Raw genomic sequence first — 17,137 nt, 5'->3', positions numbered from 1 at the left:
CGAGGTATTCATCCGGGGACCAGAAGGCATGGAGACGGGGGAGGACACTTGGACTTTTTCTGGATCGGAGTACGAGGAAAAGGTTGACTCTGGGTTGAGCAACAGCTGGTGGGGCAGAATGCCCCAGGGGCCGGCCTATTCTCTCTGCACAACATCGAACTCAGAGCCCTGTGGTACATGTCCTAACCTGATGACGGAAAAAAACAATTGGTTCCCATGCACATTGCCAAATAAATGAGGAGTCACACTATACTTCATGAATCATAACACTTCTTAAGTAGAAGAAAGACAACCTGCAAACATCCGAGCCCAACACTAGATTGCAGGAGGATTGTATGCAGAGCACGTGTATCCACAGCAACATGCGCTATAAACATAAGTTTTGCATCAAAACACAATCCAGAAATTTAGCCTGTTGAGACTAAAAATAAACAGATTGTTTTAACTGCTTCTGTTTGGAAGAACAAGTATAAATCAACTCTTACTGCAGGATTGCTTCAGGTTATATGTACTCCCCACCAAAAGCATGATTGCAGTCGGACACAAGAAAATGTGTTCTGTGTTGTGCACAATCATAGCTTGTGTGCATAGAATATCTCCAAAGATCACTTGGAAGATCAGGGTTTTAATGACCTAACCGGAGTCCCACCCCTTTGGACAGCAGGAAAATTGTGCAGGGAGCCCAAAAGAAAAAAAACACAGGTGGGATCTGTGCAATTTCAATTAGATTTCTAATCTAAACTCCTGTTTCTCTCTGAGATTATTAAAAATGTTAAGACAATAAAACAGTATCCCTACAAAAACTTCTGAAGACACTCCAGATGCAGAGTAGGTCCACGATGAGTTAATGACCAAACTAGTAAAACCAAGCTGGAGCATGTAACAATGCCACATACCTCCTCAATTGTGCAGTCATGCTGGCTGTTACCTCATCTGGCAATATGATGCATACATCAAGTTACCAAGCTCCAGTGCTCAAGATCACAGGTAGATCTAGAGGAGTTTACTGTATGTGATAGGCAAGTAATATAGTATAGGAAATGAACAGTAAATACATTTATGGAATACTTACTTCGTCTTTGGCTTGGAAAAGGTACTCGTTACCATCCAATAATCTGCAATAAAAACAAAGAACCCTTAATAGTCAGAACAAAAATTGCCTTTTCACAATAATGTGCTCATGAATGCATACCATTGATCTCTAGGAAAATAGTGAAATTATCATGCATCACACTTAATACTGCTCCTTAAAAAGTTTTTAGTTGCCATAATTTGTATATTATCCCCTTGTAACATTACAGTCTATAAATTCAGCACCTCACCTATTAACCCAATGTGATGCAGTACTTGCTCTCCACGGAAGCAGGATGCATGTCAGGAGTTAGTGAAAAGTTTTGCAGTGAGAGCAAGATACTTATCTAATAGCAAATACAATTTCCACGAATGTTGACATCTGTCATAAAGTGAGTATTGGAGAGACAGATGCACAGCCTATAGTATCCTGAAAGGTATGATAGGTTGATAATAGAAATAGAAGGTATAGGTGCTCCAAGGGTGGCGTCTTCCGTCTTAGACGTCATACATCAATAAAAGATGTGCTCCTAATGAGGAGCACATGTTTTCTTGACATCTGTCATAACACTTTATGGATAAATTAGGAAAAGAGGGTTTAACCTAGTGGTGCAACAGTCATGTCAATCCACTTGAGCAGCGATGGCTCTCTGTGTAAATCGAAGTTCTGTTGTGGTTAGTTAGGGTTTTTAAGTCAGCTGCCACCTGATGTTCAGATTGCAATGCATTTTTAAGACAGTATTGATTTACTACTTTTTGCAGTTTAGAATAACTGAATATGAAATAGAGGAACATTCAATACTGCTTCCTCGAGCACTAATCAAGAAGGAAGATTATTGTGCTTGATAACAAATATTTGGGCAAGTGAATCCAATCGTCACCTCAACAATTTACTTTCTAATCTTCGGAGCTCTGAGGTTCTGTCTGCTGATAGCAGGCTCTGCCAACAAAATGCAAGCCTCATGCTGATTCGGTGGCCGCCCAGCCCAATTCCAACATTCTGGCCAGATATTTTGCTGTACCTTTAGATGTGAAAGTACCCTGTGCTGACAATTAAAAGTGTTTCTAGAATGTTATTTTTAAACCAAGGAAAATTGAGATAGTCATCAGTTTCTGTATAAGCTCCTATCCAGGATAATGCAGATGAAAAGTTCAATTTCAAATATTGCCTCGCCCAAAGTTGTTAACAAGTCCTACAAAAAAGTTGTTAACAACATGATTCACACTAGAGTAAGCTACGACTTAATGCATCAAACCATGTTGAGAAATCTAGAGAGACAATTTAGCTTTACTGTAGCTAAACACATAGAACCACAATAAACATGACAACGAAAAAGTTATAACAGACAGAAATCATTAAATATTAAGATGCTATTATAAATTAGTAAACCACCGGCCACTTGTCAAAATGTCTCATCACAATGCTTCTAAAACGATGAAACGATCTTCTACAATGTCACAGCCATTTTTTTTGCCTCCACCAAGTCAAGAACTGCTACCTTAGCAGCATGTCCAACTCCAAAGTAAATCATTTCCAGCATGAAACACCAAAATGTGTTACAACTTTTAGTCTTTTGCCCACCTAATCCGGTTAAAACATGTTTGCCTTTACAAAGCAATGAAGTTCACCCAATACTCAACATTTCATTTCAGACTAAATATGTACCAACTGCAGTGAAGCTCTGGGTCGTGGCAAAGTACAAGTAACCATAACACGTAAAAACATACCCTCAAACTAGACAACTGTTTAAACTTTAGCCCTATTTGAAAGCTTCTCTTACTATCTGAAGTGCCTGAAAGGGTTACCGGAGCACAGCTGCAAACAACTGTAGCAAATAATAATCAGCCGAACACCTTCCCATCAGGCTTAAGCCAATCTGGAGATCGGAATCAGTGCTAGTCTCAAATGTACCTACCTTATTAATGACAATCTCCTGATTTTACTAGATCGGACAGCACCACTGGCCTTCAGGTTATGGTAGACTCCATGAGATTAATATTGTAGGCTGAGCCCTGCTAGTCCAAGCGGACCCTATGACACTCTTTACTGTCCTCCTCCTGAAGTCCCATGCAAGTCACCTTGATGTTTCATAGAGCTGTACTTGCATCCACTGGCCTCTTTGAGGGAATCATTTGAATTAGTTAATTATGCAGATGTAGATGACATCTAAATCATACTACATTAAGAAAAGTGTCAATGTACCCCTGAGTTACTATTTAATCTAAGATCTGATCGGAGAGAGAATTTCACCTAAAAAGTTAAGCTGCTCCTTCACCAAGATGAGCGTAACTTTGTGGTGCTGGGACGCTTTCTGGCAGTAGTGTAATCCTGTGGGGTAGTCTTCAGGCTAGGGCTCGAGGTTAGGATCGTTTTTGGGATCAACATCCTTCCAGGAGTCATCCACATCCCCGGGTATGACAGGATCATGTTAAATATTGTGGGGATCATAAGGAATCCTTTTGTGAGAGATAATATGGTCAGAATGAGAAGATAACTGTGGTGACTGAGGAGGTAGAGGCGTGAGGCAGAGGAGGCACTGGTGGTTTGAGTCCAAGGGGTTGGGAGTTCCAGTGGTGGACTGGTGGCCTTGTCCCTAACCCTCTTGTGAGTGACAAAGGACTATAGCTCCTCTGATATTTGTTTCTCGAAAGTAAGCTTCATCTTCTTGGGTATGTGAGGTGTGTGGGGAGACGGTCAAGCTAATATTGTCCAATGGGATGGGTGAATACAAATGTTTCAGTGACTTTGCACTGGACACCACAGGGGTCGAGGCCTGTTCTGGACACAGGGGGAGGGGTCTTAAAGTTGGCTAGGAAGCCGATTTCAGCTAGTGGTCCAGCAGCTGTAGATGGATTCTGAGACTGCCCTTTATCAGAAGCTTTTCCTAGATTTGAGGAAGTAGGTCAGGAGTTGGACTTGCATGTCGGTGCCTGAATCAGGACTCAATGGCGTACTCCATCTGGAGCAGTGCTCGGCCTTGACATGAGTGTGCCTTTGAAGCGGATTTCGGAGATCGAGTGAGTGTGGTAAGATGGATGCTCTCAAGGGGGTTTTCATCCTATGATCTATGCTCTGACACAATGAGAGTTACTCCTCAACCACCTCTGGGCTTTGTTTTTCCTGCACTGCCTGAATATCCAAGGACATTGGGTTCGGTCTCAGGCAAGTCTCAATGCTGCATCTTAAGGTGCACCCAGTGGCATTCGTATTGGTAGCGGATGGTCTTATTGCACTTAAATGCCATACATGCCGAGCTGGTCGACACTTCGTGCTTCGGAGACAAGCACAGGCTACAATCCCAATGCAAGTCGGATCAGAGAAAATTCAGATTGCATTTAAGGTAGAATTGGAAGGGAATTTTCTCCATTACACTCTACCCTAACAATCATTCTCAACACAACCTGACTGAGAATGCTGCATCGACCCCACTCAAAGCAGAGTCCTAAATAGTCCCTGATCCAGTGAAGGCTTCTGTCGCTAAGGGTAAATTCTTGATGATTGTCACTGAAGGTCCTGGAGAAGGCATCGTTTGCGCCAGAACAGCAATGTTTAAACCCGATGGCAGACAAAACCAAACTGAGGAGGAGTCTTTCCCCAGGTGAATTGTGGACTGAGAGAGGAGTCAAGATTTATCTTATGACACAAAATATCCTTGAAGAAAAACAACTTGCAAATGTCAGTGCCCTGCACAAGATGGCAGGAATATGCTGAGCATGTGTATCTATAGCAACACATGGTACCGTTTTCGGTTTGTTTCAGAACTGTCAGACTAATTATAACCAAGATGCACTTTTGACAGCAGTTGGCAGTGCTGAGAAACCACTATGACATGAAAAGATAGAAGCTCCAGACTCTGGATCCTCAATACCAGAAACTATTTCCTAGTCTTAGTCTAAGGTAACATTCTGAAGTCATTTTGACATTAAGCCTATGCAGTTTGTTTTGCACATAGGAATTTGTAACATCTAAGAAATTTGCATCAACACCACTCCGCTCTGGAAGTGACAAACTGAGCCGCATTAAACGACACCCATGCATGTTAATGTCAGTTTCTTTCGTGAGCTCTTTCGCCCATTCAGATATGGAGCCCATCAGGAGATTGAACAAACCAGAGTGCAGAATCTTGAATTGGATCTTTTTAGGCAGGAGAGCCCATACTACAGAACGGGGAGAAGGGAGGGTGGTGAGGAATCTGCACTTAGAGTATCCACAAAAAGATGCATTACCAAAGGTAAGAATGTGTTCTTCCGATGGATACTTTTAACAGCAGATTTCTCACCTTTAAAAGCAGTACCTCCCAATCTGGTGGGTCTGTGAAATTGTTCAAACTAAAACGTCATGCTGAGTACAGCATGCAAAAATGCCCATTGTGACGGACGCGACAAACAAGGCAGTAGTGCTTTATGACCATGTGCACTGAGGCCCACTTAGAAGCCTGAAAATATCCAGGGCAGGCACTCCTTGTGCCCACGCAGTTGTAGTAGCCTTGGTTCTGGTAGTGTGGGGTCTTAAGGGTTCTGGAGGCTGCGTCCTAGCCAATGCATAGTAGATCCTACTGCAGAGGACCATAGTACTTATTGATCAAGAGATGGCTCATTTCTATACCACCTTGTCCTTCTTCGCCCCAGAGAACCCTACTAAGAGCTGATCATCCACCCAAAGTTCCCAGATACAATCGATGTAAAAACTGAGTGCCTTCCTGGGTTCCAAATGATAATCTCATTAGCTCTAGGTCGGGAGCGTGATGGCTAGTCCAACATTTGGTGAAAATGCAAATGTTGTCACTAACAGGAAGACTATTTTAGAGGTGAGTAGCCGCAATGGACAACTGTACAATGGTTCAAAAGAGGTTGACATCAAAAACGTGATAGCCAAATTTAAGTCCCACTGCGGCAACACAAAGGGCTTGGGTAGAAATTTGTGTTGTAAACCTTTTAGAAAATGCATCACGACTGGTGATTTTAATAAGGATGGTTGACCTGGCAAACGTAAAAGGGCCAAAAGGTAAGCTACAGCTGCCCAGAGCTTGTCCTTGCTGAGCTAAAACAAAGAAAACAATAACGCATTCAACAGTTTTGCCTGCAACAGGTCCAACTGACTGGCTCCACACCAAGTCAGAAACTTGTCCCAGTGCCCAGCAGACACAGATTTCGCTGAAGAACACATGGCTGCCAAGGTGATAACTACCTCTAGAGTAAGGTCAAAGGGAATAACGGTCGCGTTTTTTGTTTAAATCTCTTTTATTAGTTTTACATTTTTTTTAACGTATCACAACAGTCAAATTATTCGTCTTCACATTTGTCATGTAAGTGCGCATCTTGATGGTTGCGCTAACATGCTTTCTCGACATCATGAAATACAATAAAGCTAATTAAAAAAGGGAAAAGAACTGATTTGGGAGGAGGAGAAGGTAATATTGGGAATGGGGAAGAGGTGAAAGAAAGGGGTGGAGGGGGGAATTTGCATCTCACTAAATTTCCATTTCTAATGTGGTTGGTTTAGCCAACACAATATTGTTCACATATCACGTCATCTCTCCCGGTACCTGCCCACCACTCAGCTATTCCTCGAAATGATTGCCTGTTGTCGTATGGATGGTCTGTTAGGAGTTTATGTTGAGTATTCCGACACTTTACACCATTCTAGGTCAGCACTCAGGGGAGAGAGAAGAGTGGGGTGGGAGTGAGGGGCGTGTGTGAAAATAAAAGGGGAGGGCATCTAGGACAAAAATAGTAATAGAACAAATGTTTTTGGGAGAAGATTCCGGACCCAACCTCTAAATGGCGGAATAATGCATAGCATGTGTATCCAGAAAAGATTCATGTTGCAAAACTGTCGCTGCTCAGTATCCAGGCATGTAGATACAGGTTGTGCAAGCTCTGGTGCAGGACCCTGCTCTGCTCTTGTGACAGGAGTTCTTCCTGAAGTGGACAGATGTTCAAGCCCAGAATATAACAGGGTACCACAATCGGCTCTACTAGAATGACTTGGACTCAGCCGTTCCTGATCGTTTTTGGCACTTGAGGCAGAGGCTGGAAGGCTTACAGAAATCTCGTGCTCCACTCTAAGCTGAATGTGTCTCAGAAGCAGAGCCATCTTGGAAATTCAGCATGCAAAAATGTTGACATCGTGTGTTGTAAGTGGTAGCAAAGATTTTGTGCCAGCATTCACCCATTGATGGAAGTCGCCCTGTGTCACCTATGGGTGTAACTGCCATTCGTGATCCACTAGGTGCCATCAGTTGAGATCCTCCTCCGAGGCATTTAAAGATCCTCACAGGTCTTGTACGACCAGAGAGATCCCCTGGTGATTCAGCCAGCTTCAAAGCGCAGAGCCTCCTGACACAGGACCCAAGAGCCTACCCCAACATGCTTTTTGCAGTACCACAGTGAGAACCTGAACCAGCCCGCCCTTGATGGTCAGCAGGAAGGCCTTCAATGTCAAGTGAACAGCCTCCAGCCCCAACAGATTCATGTGTAAACCTGAAGCAAGTGAAGGCCAATGTCCCCTGAACTCCACCTCTCCGAGATGGCCTTCCTAACCCAGAAGTGAAGCATCTGTCATCACCGTCAATTCTGTTTGGGGTAGGGAGAAGGGTCTTTCGCTGGTCCAATTGTGGTCGAGTATCCACCACTGCAGATCTTGTTCAGTCTCCTCCTACACCTGGATTATTCTGAAAGGTTCCCTGGTCCTGGGTCACGATTTTTCGACCCCACTGCAAAGTCTGCATATACTATCAGGAATGTGCAGGAGGCAAGTAGGTCAAGAAGCCTCTGAGTCATTGTCAGTATGACTCAGTACTGAGGTTTAAACAACAGGATCACAGTCCAAATGTGCTGCACTTGGTAGTCCACATGAAAGGCTCTAACGCACACAGAATTCAGGATGACTTTGATGAAGGTGGGTCTCTGTGAAGGAGTCAGGTGTGACTCTGGCAAGTTACGTTTCTATAGAACAGGTTCAGTTTCTATACCTGAAAATACGTTACACCTGTGATAGTCAGAAGAAAATGGAAGAATTTGGGTAGATGCTGGTCGGTACAGGAGGTGAAGGGTTTGAGGGAGATTGGGTAGAGGAAGGGAGTAGTAGGATGGTGAGACTGATGGAAGGTGTATGTGAAGTAGAAGGATAGAAATGTAGATGGTAGAGTTGAGCAAAATAAGGTATCAAATAGTTTTTGAAGGGGATAATAGATAGTCTTGTAAGAGCAAGGTTTACAGAGACAAGTAAAGCGTGAGCATTTGGGTTTTTAGTAGATGTCGGAAAAAGAGGAGGGATTTTGTAGTCACAATTTCTGTAAGCAAGGAGTTTCAGAAAGTGGGAGCTTCGCCTGAGAAGGACTGCTGTAGCACATGGCAGGTTCGGAATAAGGTTTGTTTCCAGGAGGAGGTTTTCTTTACTTTTAGAGATCTTTGATCCGCTAGATGTGTTCAGAGGCTTGGATAAACAGGATGGTGGTTGCAGGTCTTCCTCTGGTAATGGGGGCGTCAGAGCCTTCGTCGACTATCTTGTCGCTGTCACAGATTTTGATTAACCTGACTGGAGTCCCTGTCGATCCTTGGCGCCCAAAGGCACGCCAAAAAGAGACAGATGTGTGCTTAAGAAGTGCAGCATGGCTTCACCTAAGGCCTATTCCTGCTGCAACATCGCTGATGGACCTGGGAACTGGGAGTGCATCAGGACTAGAGATGGAATCGGCTTTTCAGCATAGCAGGAGAGAGACCTGGAGGCACAGTGATGCGCTCACGCCTTCTTTATAGATCAGGAGCGAAGAGATGGTGCAGAGACCCACTTGGACTTCTTGTGTTTCTTCTTCAACTTACCTGAGGTGGAACCAGTCTGGAGCCTTCCAGTGTGTTTTGCCACATAGACATTAGCCTCACACTTGTGGTTGGCCATAAGGTTCATCTGGGCGCAGTCATCCGAGGCATTGGAGTTGTGTAACAAACCTAAAACACCAGATGCACACCTTTTGGGGATGTCGTTTTAGGGGCTGACATTCCTTGCACACCGGACAGATTTTGTACTAAAACCTCTCAACAGTATGAAGAGAGAAAGAGAAGAGCTCAAGATATGCATCTGGAGGCATGGAAGAAGGTAACTGATGACAGCATATATGGGTTGTCCATGTATGTTGCTCTGTTCGTCACTTCTGGGGTTGAATGCCAGTGGCACATCATCACCTACCAGCACTATTTCCAAGTTTTCTGCATCCTGTCTGGCACCTTGGGGAAAATCACATGGTGAGGAATCTCTGCTTAGAGGTATCCATCAAAGCAAAAAATTACAATAAAAAAAATCAGAGGTACTTTCCATTCGACATGCTTAGAATGTTTACGGTGTTGGGGCAGATTTTTTCTACAAGGATTGGAAAAACTGTGCCAAAGTGCATGTTATTTAGACTTTTTATGTTTTGCTTGATGGTCTTGACAGTCTGTGCCACTGTCAGTGCTCTACCATTTATCAAAAGGTGCTTTGCAGAAAGCCCACGTCTGCTGAAGACTATAGTTAGGGTGACTAATGTCATCTAATATCAGATTATCAGGTGGTTGGTAGTGGAGACAGTCGAGCTACAGTCCTTATTACCTGCATTTCTGGTGCACCAGCCCTTCAAACTAATAGACAATCGGACTGGGCACAAGCACCACTATTTATACGTGTTAAGCTGGTGAATTCAAGATGGCAACACAATTTGCAACAAAGAACTTTGATGGAGAGATTTGTCCTACATTGTTCTTAAATGGTTTCTAGTAAATAATGGCACAATTCCACAGACTTTATTGTTAAGGGGTTCAGTGTGTTTGTGCCCTTCTTCTCTTAGTGATCTTTATTAAGGTACTGTTCATTGCTCCTGGCACCGATCCGCCACGGCTTGTGCCGTTTGTAGCGGCGGTGGCCACACGAGCGCACTCTGACCCCCGCCCTCCATACTCACTTCCGCCCTGCTGCCCAATTTGCAGGTTAGCGGTGCAGTGATTGAAGCAGGCGGCTGTATTTAAACCTGGCACTTATGTTAGTCTATGCTAATTGCTAGCGTGAGAGGCTGCTGAGGCTTCGTGTGCTCTGTTATTTTTAAAAATTGCTTTTAAAACTGCATTCTCCTGTTAGAGTGAGCGCTTTTCAGCGCTGTGCTCCCTCGTGCATTTGTTCGTATCTAAATACGCCTGCTTACCTGCTATGATCGCCGCTTCCGGCGCTACGCTTATTTCTTGATCGCCACCTTGGCGCAACGTGTTATTCTAGTAATTGGTACTGTTCATTGCTCCTGGCACCGATCCGCCACGGCTTGTGCCGTTTGTAGCGGCGGTGGCCACACGAGCGCACTCTGACCCCCGCCCTCCATACTCACTTCCGCCCTGCTGCCCAATTTGCAGGTTAGCGGTGCAGTGATTATCTCCCTTGGTGTATTTAATGCCTCTATGGCGGAAGCGCAGCGGACGAGCGCAGCGGGAGCGCCGACTTCGCGCCGACTTCGCGCCGAAGTCGTGCCAAAGTCCTGCCCGTCTGCGCCAGCACGTGCCCAGGGCCCAGCTCCTCTGCACACACTTCTACCTCCTACTCACGTTCCGCCCTACTGCAGCTGTGAGGACCATTGTGCCCCTCGTACACCGCCCTGAGCTGTCAAGATGCTCCCCGATCCTGCTCCCATTGCTCCCTTGCCTTGGACTCCCTTGATTCATGTACGGACAGTATGTCATCCACGTTTTGGAACTTTCCCTCGCTTAGGTGCACCTCCCCTCCCACTTTGCATAAATCCGTACCCGTTTTGAGCTTCATTAGCATTAACTGTCGCTCGCTCCCTAAACACAAGAGAGATATTTTCGACCTGTTGGAGACAGCCAAGCCTGCTGCCATGTTTGTCACCGAAACTTGGCTAAATGATAGCTCTGGCCCCGATATCGCCATGGCCCTTCCCAATGACTACACCTATGTGGGACGAAATCGACTACTTAAAGATGGCGGGGGAATTGCTATCATCTTCAAGAGAGAATTCTCTTGTAAATGGGAAGACCTAGACTTTCCAAACTGTGAAGCAGGTTTATTTAAATTGACTCTCTCTCCCCAGTTTACCCTAACAGGCACCCTGATTTACCGTCCGCCTGGCTCAGCTAGTTGCTGGGCTGCGTCACTTCCTGAACTTATTGCCCCTTTTTTAGCACAATCTACCAACTTCACTATTGTTGGGGATTTAAATATCCATTTTAATTCTGTCTCTTGTGCCATTGCTCAACGCCTTATACAGGATTTTGAAGCTTTAGACTTACACCTCCTTAATTCCGACCCTACTCATAAGGCCGGTAACCTCCTAGATCCCATCATCTCCAACTTAACTGGCATCTCCCATCAATCCTCTACCCCCGTTCTCTGGTCAGATCATTTTATTGTTAATTTCGCGATTAAAACGTGTGAAGCTGTTCCCTTCAGACCAGACCTCCCTCACAAAGCTAGCAGGAACTGGAAACGTCTGGACCTGAATAAATTTAACTCTCTCCTTGCCACTTCTAAACCTTCGGTTTCCAACATGTCCATCAAAGAGCTACCTACAGTTAGATCTTGGTTAACTACTGCTTTGGACTCTTGCCTTCCTATCCAAAAAAACAAATCTCAGGTTCATCATCCACCGGCACCCTGGTTTAATGACTCCCTCCGCCTTGAAAAATCTAACTGCAAAAAATTGGAACGGATTTGGCGGTCAAACTATAATCCTGACCACAAAGCAAAATACAGGTCCGCCCTTAAAACTTACCATGCGGCATGTGATACCGCTAGAGCTAACTTTGCCAACAGCACCATACTTACAGCTCAAAATAGACCCAAAGCTCTTTTTAAAATAGTCAAAGAGCTCTCAGGTGCTTCCTCTGTCCCTAAGGATCCCTGTCTAGACACAGCCCAGTGTAACGCTCTAGCCAACTTCTTTCTTGAGAAAATTGACAAAATCTACGCCATCTTTAATTCTACTCCTGCCACCTCAACTCATGCTGCCCAAGACCCTTTTAACTCTTCCCCGGCTTTTTCTCCTTGCCCTGTGCTCACCACTATTGCACTTCACGCCTGGGAACCTATCTCCCCCGCGCTACTAAAAAAGTATCTTCAGGACATCAAATCTGGTTCACCCCTCGACCCTTTGCCCCCTCAAGTTCTGAGCTCCCTTGACCCAGCCCTACTCCACATTATTCTGGATGTCCTGAACGCCTCCCTAACAGAAGCGATTGTTCCAAATGAATGGAAGCACGCAATGGTGGTACCCTTATTAAAAAAGGCCAATGCAGACCCCAATAATCCTGCCAATTTTCGCCCTATTTCTTTGCTTTCTTGCTTTTCCAAGATTCTGGAGAAACATGTTAATTCTTTGCTTAACTCTTTGGTTGAATCCACCAACTTTCTCCATGGTTCGCAATCCGGGTTCAGGGCTGGCTTCTCCACAGAAACAACTCTGCTTGGCGTATCAGAAACCATCAGACGCCAAGTAGATAATGGGGAGACGGTGGCACTCATCTTGCTTGACTTGAGTGCCGCTTTTGACACCGTCTCCCATTCCATCTTATTGTCCACCCTGGAGGCAGTCGGCGTCGGTGGCTCCGCCCTGGCCTGGATCGCTAATTTTCTCTCTGATCGTACGTTTCAAGTTTTTTCTTCTACATCTGTTTCATCTATTCTTCCTTCCTCTCACGGTGTTCCCCAGGGGTCTATCCTTAGTCCCCTTTTTTTTAACCTGTACGTGAGGCCGCTTGCTTTTCTGGCGGAACAGGCTGGCCTCACAATTTATTCCTACGCTGATGACACTCAAGTCATCTACTCTCTTTCCACCAACAAAAACCTCCCCATTTCCTCTCTCCAAGTTGGGCTAAAACATATTTCTGACTGGATGCTGAAGCACAAATTGAAACTAAACGGGGACAAAACTGAGCTGCTCCTGTTTGGCCCAGACACCTCTCTCTGGGGCCCACACCATTGGCCTCCGGAGATGGGTCCCCTACCCATTCCATCTGTGTCTGCCCGCAATCTTGGTGTGATCTTCGATAACCAACTTACTTTCAAACAACACGCTGTGAAAGTCTCAGCCACCTGTACTACCATCATCAGGTGGTTGAGAAAGATCACCTGGATGCTGCCTGCGGACACCTTGAGGACCGTAGTCCAGGCTCTTGTCATCTCACGCCTGGACTATGGAAACATCTTGCTCTTAGGTGCCGCTAAAGAGGTAATCAAGAAGTACCAGGTGGTACAGAATATGGCTGTCCGCCTGATCTGTCACCTTCCGGCCAGATCTTCGGTCGCTCACCATATGCGGAATCTGCACTGGCTGCGGATTGAAAGCAGAGTCAACTTTAAAGCACTTTGCTACATGCATAAAATCATGACTGGTAGAGCCCCTCGCTATCTTTCTGCTCTGGTGCAGCAATATATCCCCCCCCGCACACTCCGGTCCTCGACGCAGAATAAATTTAAGATTCCGCGCACTAACAGAGCCAAGATGGGAGGACGTTCGTTTTCCCTGCTGGCCCCTTCCTTATGGAATTCTCTTCCTCAATCTCTGCGCACCGAATTGTGCCTTCTGAAATTCCGTAAGGGAATAAAAACTTGGCTCTTTAACAATTAATACTATGAGCGTATGTTCCTCCCTCCCTCTCACCGTTCAGTTTGCCCTAGCGCCGGGAAACCTCCGGGTAGCTGCGCGCTTAATAAGTGTAATTATAAATAAATAAATAAATAAATAAATAAATACCTTACTATAAATGCAAGCAGCTGGTGCTCCTGGAGAAGTGAATAGTTTGGCAGTTTCAAGGAAATTGTCAAAGTTGGGTAAGACCTCAGTTACTTCTAAAGCACGTTGACGCATTGTGATAATTCACAAAGCAGATCTTCCTTAAACTACACTCAAGAGTGTTTAAGACCTCATGTTATCACTTCCAGTAGGCATATCTCCAAAATCAATTTCTGAGGGAGAATAATAGTTGTGGGAATGACCATCTTTTGCATGAGGTACTTTACTGTTTTTGCTGGCTGTAGAGCTCTGTGCATTTTACCCTTTCTAACCAGTGATAAAATACCAGACTCCTCCTTTCAACAAGATGAAATTGGTATATTCCTAACTCGTATAGTTAGCTTCTATAGAAGTCCCTAGTATATCGTACAAAATGTACTCAGAAGCTGCAAGTTAAATGTTCCCATTGGACTGCAGAACCTATTGTGCAATCCATTACAGTGTAAAACATGGCTTCAGACTCACCACTGTAGCCTGTGTCAATGTAAACACGGCAACAACCTGTCAAAACATATCCTTTTGAGAGGTAAAAACCTCCCTTTTAAATATTAATAAGTCACCCCTATGGAGGATTGTAGTTCCAAAGTAGGTTGCAGGATTTAAAATTAGGAAGTAAAATGTAATGGTAACAGTCATTAAAGTGACTAGCACCTACAAGATATTTTTAAGTGTGGCAAGCCTAGACCACAGATTAAAACCCTGATTCTGTAACTTGGGAATGGGACTAGCTCGAAACATAATTAAACAACTGTTTTTAATAGTTACTAAAAAATCCATTTCAATGGGGTAATCAGATTTTCAATACATATTAAGGAAAATTAACTTTTAGAAAGTTACCTTTTCCCTGCCGTATGTTCTTGTAGGCTAAATTTGTATATGTTCTCCCACTTCTGCCAGCCAGTAATTAGCATCTCAATAGGTGCGAAATGCATCCCAAGAGCAAACAATAGGCTGACCCAAATGGGCAGAGATGACTCATCTCAAACTCCCAAAATACACAGGGTGAGTGGCTGGGACCATCCTTTTTGAGATTACAGTGCCATATGCTGCAGCCTCCTTGTGTGAGAGGTGGTGAACATTTATTGGGTATCAACATCATGACAATCTCCACCACTCATTTTTGATCACAGCCTGCTATACTCCATTCGGGAGCTTTTACTGAATGGTGTTCTTCCCTGGTTATCTTGTTAATTGATGTGAGATGTCTCATTGCAGTGGCCTTTTCAGTCATCATGCCTTTGGTTCTACAACTCGCTCCCCACTTACAAGGGTAGGGTTTTGCTACATAGTGCCTTGTGATAGAGGCTAAAATGATTAGTTCTTTAACTCCATAGAAGGACTTTAGACGTCCCAGCAGCAATCAGACTCTTGTTTTGTTGCATATGGTTCAACAGAGGCTTATGTAGGCTGCAGGTTCAATATTCATAGTTTATTGTCTACCTCATAGTGCCAACCATCCTTCCTATCAAACACCGTATTCTCTTGGCTATTGATGAACTGAGAACTTGTCCACCTCAAGTAGGCCCTCAACCTAGGGATATCACTCCAAAGGAAAACGTTATTACAAAGGAGCATGACCATTATTTGCTTAGTTGTCTTTAGAAAGTTATACGATTTAGCAAATTCATTTTTGTAGACAACCCTCAGCAGGCAATTCTCTTTCACCTAGAGGACGTGCATTGCTTGTCAATGGGCATGCCCTTAATTTTCAACAAGCTCAACAATACATTTCAGGCTAGTGTAGCAACACGATCAAACGTTAGGGAGGCCTGGTGAGCCTGGGATTGAGAACATTCTGAAGAAGTTAGATGTGGTCCAGCTCCAGTGACTCTACAGCCCTATATGTATGTGCCAGAAGAGTAAAAATAAGTGCATCTCTTTAGTGAAAGAGAATGATGCATGACATACTGTCAGTCCTAGTCAATCTTAAGAGAGGAATCCAAATACTGTTTGTAGAAATGAACATACATGCAGGCAGTCACATACATGCAGCCAGTCACGTATGTAATGTCCTCAATAACTTTGGCACATGTATCTGGAGTCCTTGCTCACTTAGGGAATGGGAGGTTGGAGCTTTGCAGATCTTGGACTGCTGAAACACCAAAACTAGTTCGGACGGTACAGCGGATTGTTTTGAGGACATGCACTTGGGGCACTGAACACATCCTTGCTCAGGCACGAGATGCTACAGAAATTTGTTGGTGCAACTGCCATTCCTCCCTATGAATGACAGTGATCTGCACCCTTCTATATACCCCTTATATCTTGGGGCAAATAAGAGACTACACAGGATATATACAGATGAAGGTGGGGAAGATGGCAAGGGACGTAAGTTTACAGGGAAATATTGGCAGGCGTGTTAATAAAAGTTAAACAAAAATGTAACTATTTTAATCTGTAGAATGCATTTCCCTTCCTCCTTTGATGAAAGGTTCAATATCTGATGTCGTAGACTATTAAAAGGAAAAAAAACGGACAAAATATATAAATTAAATGGATGATATATTTATTTGATGACCCGAGTTGACAAGTTAAACCATGATAGAGTGCTTTAATATGTATGAGATTGTGGATGATCCTAATGTTTTTAACATTTGAGGAATGTATGAACTGATCTAACTGGATCACAATTGTTTTCCAGACACTGTAGTTTTATTGAAATGATAGATTGCCATTAATGCATATATATATATATTAATAAAAAAAATTTTGAAAAACATTAGGCAAAAATTAATTTAACAATAGTAACATAACTTTAGTGCTGCTAAATTAAAACATTTTTCAAAGAAGTAAAGATCTTACTTGAGCTTAAATACGTGTTTCCTCTTCTTGTAGTCAATTGCAATATCACAGACACCATCTTTCAGGCTGACCGGGATCTCATTGTGGTAGGGAATACCTGAGGCAGCATTTTTGGAATCTTTGTAGAAGCCCATCTCTTGATTGTTGATCACACAATACACATTATGCCAAGACCTTTAAAAGTAAAAGAATATTTTACTTACAACAAACGTGACATTTCTTAAAGTGCTTATAACATAATTGTGAGTACTTCACCTAGGTATCGTTCTGGTGAAAACAACAATGCTTACTCGTGCAAATATATGATCGATGGTAGGATTTCCAAAGGTGTTATTCTGAAAGTGGATGTATAGCTAGCTGCCTCGCTCAATTTCACACTCACACCCCTCTTCTTGCAAGCACCATCCCACTTCTAGCTCTAAACACAATACTGCATCTTCCTCATTCGATGGGGTCCCCCCTCCCCCTCCCCTGAGCCTGTAGAATACTGTCCTAAT

At 43.9% G+C, this 17,137-nt stretch overlaps 1 protein-coding gene across 2 annotated transcripts in view; it reads right to left on the bottom strand.

The window, feature by feature from the left end:
* Positions 1-17,137, bottom strand: part of SPTBN1 (spectrin beta, non-erythrocytic 1) — a 459,103-nt gene that overhangs the window by 15,614 nt on the left and 426,352 nt on the right. For both annotated transcript variants that reach the window (XM_086927648.1, XM_086927649.1), the window contains 2 exons: positions 16,641-16,814; positions 1,073-1,115 (listed from right to left, as the gene is read on the bottom strand). In XM_086927648.1, coding sequence (XP_086783774.1) covers positions 1,073-1,115; positions 16,641-16,814 — 217 coding nt within the window. The remainder of the gene's footprint in view (positions 1-1,072; positions 1,116-16,640; positions 16,815-17,137) is intronic.

This window comes from Lissotriton vulgaris, chromosome 6 (genome assembly GCF_964263255.1).
Source record: "Lissotriton vulgaris chromosome 6, aLisVul1.2, whole genome shotgun sequence".
In the NCBI taxonomy this organism is placed as follows: domain Eukaryota; kingdom Metazoa; phylum Chordata; class Amphibia; order Caudata; family Salamandridae; genus Lissotriton; species Lissotriton vulgaris.
This window is presented reverse-complemented; position numbering and strand designations above follow the sequence as displayed.